We start from the raw sequence: 11,887 nt of genomic DNA on the forward strand, positions 1-11,887 counted from the left end.
CTACCTGGTTAAATAAAAGTTAAATAAAAATAAATAAAAAGGTATTCAAGGATGTCCGGACAGCTGACCCATAGAGCCACTAGGCAGGCGCGTCTTGCGTTTTTGATGGAACTGTGGGGCGTTCAACAGGCCAGGCAGGGAGTGGAAGGGCTGGAGCTTTCGGTCAATTTTCAAAACCTGTGAAGACTCCCAATCATATATCACATCCCTACACTATTTTAAAAACTAAAAAACAGACACAAATCTTTGTTTTGTGTCGTTCATAACTGGACTAAATCTAAAAGAACATTTAACTATGTAGACTTACTTACATTTGTGGTAGAAGCACAAAAATCTCTGCGAGTTTGGCAGGCAAAACGCTCAGTTTCTGAGATGCTCCTGTCTATTAGGGATGGGAATTTAATGCAAAAATACTTTTCGGTATTCACTGACAAGGGAAGTTGCTTTTGCAGTCGAGCGGGATTAGAACTGAAATGCAGTCAGGCATTACAACACGCTTTGAATTGAGAATTTATGCCATGCGCCAAATTTTGAAAGACTAAAATAGAAAACAAGATAAATAGAAATAGAAAAAGTCACTTATCTAGACAGGGGGCCAAAGGGCAGGTGGTTTATCACCCCCTGGGGTCTATCTTTGCACTGACTATGTGTTCTACTGTCTCTGTTTGTGTCCTGCAGGCCACCACTCTGGCTCCCACAGACCCGAACGGTAAAGCCGACCCGTATCTGGTTCTCCGAGCTGGACAGCAGTCTCTGGACACTAAAGATCGATACATCCCCAAACAGCTCAACCCTACGTTCGGAGAGTCAGTACCTGTCTGTCTACCTGTAGCTGTGCAGCATTGACTGTCTGTCTGTCTGACTGTCTGTCTGTCTGTCTGACATTGTCTTTCAGGGTGTTTGAATTCACAGTGTCTTTCCCGCTGGAGACAGAGTTGGTTATCTCAGTGATGGACCACGATCTTATAGGGTCTGATGACTTCATTGGTGAGACGCGAGTTGACCTGGAGAACCGGTTCTACAGCCACCACAGAGCCTCCTGCGGTCTGGCTCTTTACTATGACACGTTAGTACCACAACTACATCACGTTAGTCTCAGAACTACGACACATTAAAACCAGAACAATGACATTTTGGTATAAAAAAAGTCAGACAGTGTGTGGAACTAGATGCTAGAAGACAGTACAAGTAGGACATATTAGTACCAAAACTACAACACATTATTAGGATTACTGTCAAAAAGTGTCTATAATATGTTACTACCAAAACTATGACACAAGTACCAGATCTAAAACATGTGAGAATTAGAGCATATTAGACATGTTAGAAACATAGACTGTATAAAATATGGACGTGGTCTCCATGACATCACCCATAGGTTTCTGAAGAGCCAAAATAAAGCTAAAGTGGGCGGCTCCGGACATTGCCCTCCTGGCATGGCCTGACGAACAAATCAGTACTTGAACGACTGTACTGTACTATCAGTATTGTACTGCTACTATGACACAATAGTATCAATAAAAAAAGTACAATATGTTAGTACCAAAACTGTGGCATGTTAACACCAGAAAATAATGTATGTGTTACGTACTTTGTCAGAAGAGTACCTGTCTCTTTAAATGTGTACCTATCTTTCTGTGTCCTGTCTTTCTACTTGACTGTCTCTCTCCAGTGACGGCTACAATATATGGCGCGATGCAAAGAAGCCGTCTGCCATTTTGGCTGAGCTCTGCAGGAAGAACAGCATTCCGTCTCCAGAGTACAGAACATCTGAGGTCAAAGTCCTTAACAAAATCTTCAAGATCCCACCTGACGCAGTACCTGAAGGTAGGACGGACAGACAGACAGGTTGACCAAGCCAGACACAGAAGTAGAAGTGAACAGTCCATCATTGTCTCTCTGTGGACACATATCAGGAACCACTACACTATCATACAGCAGTTTTTTTGTTGCTGTTGTTGTCGTAAGGTCTGCTGAAGAAGAACCAGCGGTCTCCAGAGGAGGAGGCAGAGATGGAGGAGCACACAGCCCTGAGCGTGCTGCAGCGCTGGGGGGAGATGAACGAGTTCCTCCCTGGAGCCATTCCTCTGGTCCCAGAGCACGTGGAGATCCGGTCCCTGCTGAACCAGGACAAACCTGGACTGCCACAGGTAAACACAAAATTAACAATAACTACAGTCACAACAACAGTAACATACTTCTACTGGTATTACTACATGTCATCAGCAATGTTTGTGCTTCAGGGTTTCCTTCATATGTGGGTGGACATGTTTCCTAATGATGTCCCGGCCCCGCCCCCCGTTAACATCAAGCCCCGCCTACCCGAACAGTAGGTCAACGCAGTACAATGGAATCGAATAGAATATATATAGTACAGTGGATTGATTATAATGTATATAGTACAGTAAAGTTGAATAGTATCTATTGAGTACAGTAGAGTCTAATAGAATCATTGAGTAGGCAAATAGAATAATTGAGTACAGTAGAGTCAAATAAAATCTATCAAGTAAAGTGGACTGGAATAGATTAGAGAAGGAGCTACAATATGTAAGCTTTGTTGGTGTTTCCATGACGACAGGTACGAGCTGCGAGTGATCATCTGGAACACCGATGATGTGTTCCTGGATGATGTCAACATTTTCACCGGAGAGCCATCCTCTGACATCTACGTGAAAGGGTTAGATTACACACACAAGATAAATCTGAAGGCATTTAGGTGATTAACAGATATGAAAGATACGAAAGAGGAAAGAAGAAGAAAAAAATACTACACAAAATTATGTTTATTTAATTCTGACTGCTCTCAAATCTTTGCTTTTCCCCCTTAAAATACTGGAGAGTTTTACCTGCTTAGGTACGTTAGCTAAAGTTCAGACAATCTGCCAGCTGCAGTTGTCATTTCTGCAAAATCAATGGTCTCAGGCCTGATATGGGAAGCTAATTAAGGACCCATTGTTTGAAAGATTACTATGGATTTGGTAAATCTCCTGTTATTGTCAACTAAATGTGTGCATTGCATGGCAGGTGAAGCAACAGCAACTATGGGGGGAGGGGGGGGGAAGCTTAGTGCAGTGATTCCCAACCACGGGTACCCCAGGGGTACTTCTGCAGTTGCCAGGGGGTATATGAAAATGTTGTAGCCAACCACTGTAATTTAATTTTTTTTAATTAGGATTTGATTAAAATATGTCCACATATTAACATTAAGTCAACTAACACCTGAGCAGTACACTACTACTGTTGCTGTTATGTAAGCAAAAACAAGTTAGCAAGCTAGCACAGAATTTTAAACAGGTAGCTTAAAGTAATGAATACTGGATAAATGGTTAAAATAGTTGGCTAAAAGTAACCTTAGTGGATAAATGGTCAAAAATCCAGCTTCACTCTAAATAGTAGTAGGCTAGTAGTAGTATGATTGTTGACCAAACTAACCTTAATATTGACAGTTCAATTGTATTAAAAACTTAACAATGTCTATTTTTATATAATGAATAGTGTTTAACATTTGGAACATAGATTGGGAATCGATGAAGGGGTACAGTGGGGGTACTTCAGACTAAAAAGGTTGGGTGAACGGTTATTTAGGCATTGCTTGGCTATGGAGGCTCAGTGCTTTATTCTGTTGTGTTCTCTGTGCAGCTGGATAAAGGGATTGGAAGGAGAAAAACAGGAGACTGATGTCCACTTCAACTCTCTGACTGGAGAAGGAAACTTCAACTGGAGATTTGTGTTCCGCTTCGACTACCTTCCTACTGAGGTACACATACTGTACATATTTCTGGTGACACCTGGACCTGCTGATGGTCAACATTTCCACTGATCCACTGATGAATCCTGATGATTATAGTGACCTTTGCTCTGGTCTCTCTAGGAAACAAATTATTATTTTCCTTCTTGAGTAATCCGTTCATTATTTTTACAATTAAGCAATTCATTATCTAAGAAATGTCTAAAAGATTGTTCATTGCAGTTTACCAGAATCCAAGGGGATGTGTTCAAATGTCTTGTTTTGGGGTTAGGGTTAACAGTCCACCACCCAAAAATGTTTAGCTTACAGTGATATAAAACAGAATAAAGCAGCAAATCCCTACATAAAATAAGCTCAAACCAAAGTATGTTTGGAGTTTTTGATTGGTGAAAGATGAATCAGTAAACAAAATTGTCAAAATTAGTACCAATGACCATTATGTTATTCAAGCAAATAATTAAATAACCAATTGTTTCAACACTCTGTGTGTGTCACCGTCAGGATTACATTTCCATTGTACACAACACATTTAAATATTTAATCAAAATGTCCACCCTTTTAGGTGGTGGTGTTTGTTTATGTTGTGGCTATAATGAACATTGCAGCCACTAGAGGACACTAACAGTCAGTCTGGTTGTTAGTAAGAGTAAATCTCCTCTCATGCTGTAGAAAGAGGTGGTCTACAAGAAGAAGGAGTCCTTTTTCTCTCTGGAGGAGTCAGAGTTTCGACAACCAGCTGTTCTGACGCTGCAGGTCTGGGACTATGACCGCATCGCTGCCAACGACTTCCTGGGTGAGACACACTGACAGACAGGACAATAAATTCTCAAATATTTTCTCAGCCGCGACAGTTTGGGAACGCAAAATGAATTTCAGTGTAAACTTATAATAAAGTTGTATCGTGTGTGTGTGTGCACGTGTGTCATCATGGCAAAGTACCGGGAACTACCATAGAGGCGGTTTGAGTACTTTGCCAAATTTGTATGTCAGTGGATGCACAATGCACAATGGTGCAAGATGCAGTCATGAAACTTTACAGTTATGTACCTGTGATCAAAATGAAGGCCACTTCAAAGATAGGTGTGGATGCAAGGATGCCGGAAGTAGGGGGATAGGAAGTAGGAAAGTAGGGACTTTACGTCCCTGGCCCAATTTGGCATCTTGGCTAGTATTATACAATTGCAAGATGGTCTCTAGAAACAGGCTTATTAGAGGCAGGTATTTATTTCTAATATCCCCTGTTTTTTTAAGTGTTTGTACATATTTACTAAGAAGCCTCCCTACATCTGCTCCTGTTTTAATTTGCTGGTAATGTTTATGTCCATGTTTATGCCTTGATAAATTCAGTATAGTGTCCATTTTTACTGCACTAATGTTGCTGAAGTCCACTACTCTCAAATGGAAGTACTGTTTTCATTAACTAATTAATTCCAGTCATTTCTACTTTGCTGGGTTTTTTATCACTACTGCCAATCAAACTTCCTGCTTTCAAAGTAAAAACGATGGTGGCCCTGAGAGCTCACACAAATTAAGAAAACATGCAAATTAACACAACACAAACAAATGAAGATCTTCTTCACCAATTCGACAACACATGCACAGCTGTTTTCTAAATTCTGTACATGTGTTATCAAATTGGTGAAGATTTGCAGGGCTACCATAAATAGCAGCTCAAAGAGTGTAATCATTCCTGTTCCTGGTAGGCTCTTAATCTGCAACATCTGCATTGTTGCATATCATAAGTCCTAGCCTGGGAAAACCCTGACGAACTTCCGGCAAATTTGAGATTTGCTCTGCAAGTCCATCTGGCCAAGAGCCCATTCAAGCCCATTTCCAATTTTTCCAAATCGAGGCACCAATCACAACCGTTGAGGTGGGCTTTACACAATGACGATAGCGCAGTGACATTGAAGCGTCATCTCCTTCATCGCTCTGATTGGTTTTAAGTCTATCCAATTGCGCCCAGAGGCATGTTGGTGACGCCCCTTTGGAAATGCGCTGTGAATGAACCTTCCCCAGACCCACTCTCAGTTACAACTGAGAAGGGTCTGGTGTCAACCAGGCTACATAAGTCCCAAACCTCACATCGAAACTGAAAAATCTGAAACACTGTTACTGAAAAAGTGAATGTTAAATTGCATTTTTCCAATGATGTGAGCAATGCTGTGTTATCTCCAAACATGGACAAAATAAAATTTGTAATTTAGGTGAACTGACCACTTAAATTGAACACTTCAAAGTGGCCTTTACATGGACCTGAGTTTTCTTTCATGCAGCCTATTTATTCAAGATTCAGGGTGCATCATGGGATACAACAGCTTCACACGTGTATCCCCAGTACATTTAAGAACAAATGCTTATGATTCTAACTCTTATTCATCATCTTTCTTTTGCTCTTCCTCCTTCAGGCTCCATTGAGTTACGGCTCAACGACATGGTACGAGCGGCAAAGTCATCCAGTAAGTGTACGATAGAGATGGCGAAGGATCGGGCCAGCCCTCGATTTTCCATTTTTCGCGCCAAGAAGATGAAGGGCTGGTGGCCGCTGACCCGCCTAAAAACAGCCAAGGACTTCGAGAGGGAGGAGAAGGAGAAGGAGGAGGCCAAGAAGAAAGGAAAGAAGAAGAAGAAAAAGAAGGACAAGAGGAGCAATATGAAACCGGAGGAAATCCAATACACCGACAGCATGGGCAACACTTTCCTGCTAATGGTAAAAACAAAAATAAAAAAAAAATGCCAATACTGCCTGAGAAAGGCAAGACGCAGTAGCTACAAATTTGCAGTTAGGCTCTGAATCTGACTTTTTTGACATCTAGTTTACCATTTTAAAAGCATTATTCCATAGACATGTGATATGCTCAGACTGCAGAAACTACTCTCGGTTCGGTAATCTCTGCTATTAGTATTTTGGTCCACCCCTGTTGTTTCTGTTTGGTTAGGATGGGGAAGGGAAATTGGAGATGTGAGATGAATAATAGGCTGGTTTCATTTTTGATTTACAGTGTCGATCTCTTTGTTATATTTCAAAATTAAAAAAATGCAAGTTATAAAAAAAGCCAACCAGCACCTGAAATATCATAACCCCACCTTTTCCTGGTCACCTTTTAATATGACAGTTCCTTAGCTTCAATGCAAGGCCATCAACATAAAATATGTTGTACACCTCTTCTCCTGTACACAATGCTTTACTGTATTCACCAAAGGTTTTCGGGAATCTTGCCTCTATCTGGGTGGTGCCTGAGGCGGTTTCCTGTTTTCCTAAATAAAGAACTTTGATTACACTTCATGTGATCGATATATCATTATACAAAACGTTGCATTCATCTTTTTCTTAAGAATACTTTTAATAAAATCTCATTGTCCTTAGTTTATACAAAAACTGTAAGTAAAAAAACATAACTAAAAATACAGTGGTGCAAAGTGGTGATTATGACATGTTATTTTGATGGAATTAATGCTGTTGAAATGAACATTGTACTGAACCTGTAACCTAAACTTTTTTTTTTTTAAAGTTCAAATAATTGTGGTGATATTGAAACTTACACTGAAACTTACACTGAAACTGTGTGTGTGTGTGTGTGTGTAGGGTAAGGTGGAGGCAGAGCTGCAGCTGGTGGCATTAGAGCAGGCGGAGGCCAACCCTGTGGGGCGCGCCCGCAAGGAGCCGGAGCCTCTGGACAAACCAAAGTACGACACACACACACCTATGCACACACTTATTAGCACAAAAAGACGTATTTGCTGTGGTGGAAGAAGTACTCAGATTTTTTTCATCTTATAAGTTATTGTAGCTTTCTCCATTTTGGACTCCCCGACTCTCTTTTCCCTCAAATGTCAGCGCTGTCAAGAACGATTGCTATTGGTCAACAGGGCAAATTCTTTTGTCAAACTTCACCAAAGTTAACATCTATGTGAAATATTTGCATAGTTTTACATTACCCCTGAGTGTGACTCCACTGATTGCAGCGATTCCATTGAAAATGAACTGATTTTTCAGCTAAATGTCACTTTTTTAAATGCTGGTGTGATCCGACCTTTAGCCTCTTTAGACTCAGTCCAGGTGTAAACAGCTGTTTACTGTCTCCTGTCCTCCCTGTAGTCGTCCCACCACCAGCTTCACCTGGTTCATCAACCCGTTAAAGTCCTTCATCTTCATCATCTGGAGGAAGTTCAAGAAGTATATCATCGCTCTGGTCATCCTCGCAATCCTCACGCTCTTCCTCGGCCTCATTGTCTACACGCTGCCGGGGCAAATCTCCTCCCTCATCATCAAAGGATAAAGAATCCAACGGGGAGTCTTCATTCTTTCCTCCTGGATGTCACAGACTGTCTCAGCTTTCTGATTCGGAACTGATCCACTGAACGACTGACTGAAGTCATATTTACTACTTAGACAGATCAGTAAAAGTCACGATTTAATATGTTTACACACACATTTCTCTACTTTAACCAGAATCCTCGTTTATATTAACATATCCTGGGTCATGGGAGCAATAATCAGAGATTTTGTTTTACTGTCAGATTTATCAGTCACCAGAGGAAATTACTGGACACCTATTAATGCATATTTAAGTCCCATATTTATATTATTATGTAAATTATAGATTGTTTGACTCTGAAACTGTCCTGCAGCACTGGACAGATGTGTAGATGAGCACAAATCTGACTGGATAAATCAGCACCGCTCCTAAACATGAGCATAACTCTGATGTATTAAAGTCTAATTTTGTTGATTAAATATAGTTGGGGTTGCAAATTTTCTATTTTAAAGGTAAATAAAATAAATAAGTACAAATTATATTTTAATTTTTTTTATATTTGTGTTTAATTTTGGACTGACTGAAGTTTATATATTTATAATATATATATTTTTTTCATTTGTACCAGTTTGTTAAATATGAATGTTAGCTGTTATTTAGTAAATAAATGAATAAATACTAATATCAGTCAATAACAGGCAGTGAACATACTGTAAAAAACATTAGTGAATAAAGGTGCTTCATTTCAGAGTTTTAAAGATTTAATAGTTTGTTTTCCAAGATGCTCCTCCCGAGATACATATACAGCCATTTGAACTTAAGCTAATGGCTTGCTAGTGTTCCCTGAAGGCTGCAGTGTTCATTACAGACACAGCAAACGAAATCTTGATGATTTAGCTGTTCTAAAAATGTAAAGTTTGTCCTAAGTGGGTGGTGCTAGAGGAAAAGTCATGGAGTCATTAAAATGTTGAGGGATCATCCTCTTAAGAACACGAATGTGATCAGGAACTTCTATGGAAAGCGGTTGTGTAGATAATGAAATATCTACCTGTGGACTCAAGTTTACCAACCATGTCCTGATGAGATTATCAAATACAATTATGAGAAAACACAATTTGAATTTTGAAGTGGAGGGCAGTGAAATAAAAGTCAGGACGTCAGACTTTATCCTCATCTTCAGGCAGATCAACAGGAAGTTAGAAACGGTTTGTTTACAGATGCTTGCTCTGATTTTTTCCTCTGAGACTAGAAGGGAAGTGATGTCAGAAGATCAGTATGAGGTTCAGTTTGTGCCACAAATATTTCAGCTGCTGTAGCTGGTGATTTTGTTACGCCACAACGGTCAGTCAGTCTGTTATTCGACCACTTCGCTCCAGACTGCAATATCTCACTAACTATTGAATTTTTGTTTTTTAAAGGAGAATTCCGGCCAATTTTTACGATAATCTTGATCGCTATAGCTACGCGAGTACTTTCGATAGAAAAAACCCCGACCCAAATCAGTGCAGGTAACACGGAGAAGCTGCAGCTACGTACTACAAGCGTCCCCTGACCTAAAACGGCAGTGCTCGGGGCAAGTTTTAGAGTGCCTTTGTGCCTCTTAACAGACACAATATGCAATTAATATGTCTGTGCCACATGAACAGGGCCCTTACGTGTCAACAAGATGCGTTTTCAACTCAGACATTGTTTAAATTCACCTACCCTGGTCCCTGTCTCGATCCTGCCAGTAGCTAGCTTGCCCTGCTAGCCGTTAGCTGCCGTTTGGTGAGTGTATTCAGACAGGCTTCTGTGATAATCATCCCAATAACAATCCACGGAGCGGGGTTGGTGCTGCCCTCCGGTGAGTGTGTACAGCCAGATAGCTGTTAGCCGTTAGCTGCTAGCTGCCGTCCGGTGAGTGTATTCAGCCAGGCATCTGTGCTAATCATCCCAATAAAAATCCACGGAGCGCCCGGTGGTGTGGCTATGTCCCCCAGTTACTGAAGGCTACCTTTAGCTTGTGCTTGGAGCAGCAAGTTCATCTGCCTGTTTCCCCTCTGTCTGTCAGTCTCGTTCTTTCCAACTCTTGAGGCTAGTTCTTCGTCTGTATACTCTGGTTCGAATAAATAAGGATGACCATCAAACGCAAAAGGCTCTTCCGTGTGTTGCATATCTGCTATATTCTTCATACTCCAAGCTTCTTCCGTTATAAACAACTCCGCTTTTCACTCTTCACACACACTACGCTCCAATCTGCAAATTACTGTTTACCTTTTTCTGCTACAACTGAATTCCCAGGAGACCGCGATGCAACAGCTAGGCTTCAGTAACGCTATTACTGTGCAAGCCACAGACATCGTTTATCCCGTTTCCATGTAGTTACATAGTCACTGATATGGTCATAACCACTACAGTGCTCAATTACCTATTTTGAGGGGAAATAATCTAAACCTTTCGCTGCAAAGGCATGATCTGTCCTATGCAGGATATCCACCAACCCACCGGGAACTCCGTGGATTTTTATTGGGATGATTAGCACAGATGCCTGGCTGAATACACTCTCCGGACGGCAGCTAGCAGCTAATGGCTAACAGCTATCTGGCTGTACACACTCACCGGAGGGCAGCTAACAGCTACTACCGCACTATTGTTTTTTTTAGGGGGGAATACACTTCAAGACATGACATGACCTGTCCTCTGGAGGACATAGCCACACCACCACCGCTCCGTGGATTGTTTTTGGGATGATTATCACAGAAGCCTGTCTCACCAAATGGCAGCTAGCAGCTAACGGCTATCAGCTAGCAGGGCAAGCTAGCTACTGGCAGGATCGAGACAGGGACCAGGGTAGGTGAATTTAAACAATGTCTGAGTTGAAAACGCATCTTGTTGACACGTAAGGGCCCTGTTCTTGTGGCACAGACATATTAATTGCATTTTGTGTCTGTTAAGAGGCACAAAGGCACTCTAAAACTTGCCCCGAGCACTGCCGTTTTAGCTCAGGGGACGCTTGTAGTACGTAGCTGCAGCTTCTCAGTGTTACCTGCACTGATTCGGGTTGGGGTTTTTTCTATCGAAAGTACTCGCGTAGCTATAACGATCAAGATTAACGTAAAAATTGGCCGGAATTCTCCTTTAAGATTGTTTTGGGGCTTGAGAGAGGGGGAATGACATGCAGCAAAGGGGCCGGAACCGAACCGAACCCTGGGCCGCTGTGACAATGACTGTGACAACTTTGTACAGACATCCGTGGTCGCCAGAGGATGAACCACACTGACTTTGGTGATCCTCTGAACTTTGCGCTAGCGCCACCATTAAGTTTACATTTGTGGTTTTGTGTGAAATGTCTCAACAACTCTTGGATGAATGTGTTTCAGACATTTATGTGTTACTCAGAATGAACTGTGATAAGTTAACCGTTAACTTTTTCACCAGGTAAAACTTTAGATCCGTCCAACACTTTGATTTCTGTCCAAAAACCTGAACAACTAATAACATTCTCAGAACCTCTGTTCTACGTTGTGTTCATAGCTTATTAGCAAATGTCAGCAGGCTAAAGGTAAGGTATTATACCTGCTTACCACCAGCATGTTAGCATTGTCATTGTAAGCATGCTGACATTAGCCTAGCTCGAAGTACCATGCCTAAGGACAACCTTAGAGCTGCTAGCATGTAAACTCCTCTATTTTTTAAATATATTTTTCTTTCATAGAAAAACCATAAATAGAAATTTCGTTTTTGAAGGTGGTTTAGATTTTTTTTTTTTTTTTGAAACCTGTTTTTACACACTATAAGCAGGTTTGACATGAATGAAACAGGGTGTAATGTGGTTTAGGTCTAGGCTACTCCTTTTCTCGGTTAGCAGTGCGCGCTCCCGAGGCAGAGAGACCCGCCGCCG

General features: G+C 41.2%; 1 protein-coding gene across 1 annotated transcript in view; it reads left to right on the top strand.

Annotated features, from left to right (window-relative positions):
* The window catches only part of fer1l4 (fer-1 like family member 4), a 42,428-nt gene extending 33,931 nt beyond the window's left edge, over positions 1–8,497 (top strand). The window contains exons 37-47 of the mRNA XM_028575022.1: positions 679–806; positions 896–1,066; positions 1,673–1,848; positions 1,999–2,150; positions 2,244–2,329; positions 2,579–2,677; positions 3,640–3,757; positions 4,418–4,541; positions 6,157–6,458; positions 7,335–7,435; positions 7,848–8,497. Of these exons, the coding sequence (XP_028430823.1) occupies positions 679–806; positions 896–1,066; positions 1,673–1,848; positions 1,999–2,150; positions 2,244–2,329; positions 2,579–2,677; positions 3,640–3,757; positions 4,418–4,541; positions 6,157–6,458; positions 7,335–7,435; positions 7,848–8,028 (1,638 nt within the window). The 3' untranslated portion in view covers positions 8,029–8,497. The remainder of the gene's footprint in view (positions 1–678; positions 807–895; positions 1,067–1,672; positions 1,849–1,998; positions 2,151–2,243; positions 2,330–2,578; positions 2,678–3,639; positions 3,758–4,417; positions 4,542–6,156; positions 6,459–7,334; positions 7,436–7,847) is intronic.
* Positions 8,498–11,887: the final 3,390 nt, after the last annotated feature.

The sequence above is a fragment of the Perca flavescens genome, chromosome 4, assembly GCF_004354835.1.
Source record: "Perca flavescens isolate YP-PL-M2 chromosome 4, PFLA_1.0, whole genome shotgun sequence".
NCBI classification, from domain to species: Eukaryota; Metazoa; Chordata; class Actinopteri; order Perciformes; family Percidae; genus Perca; species Perca flavescens.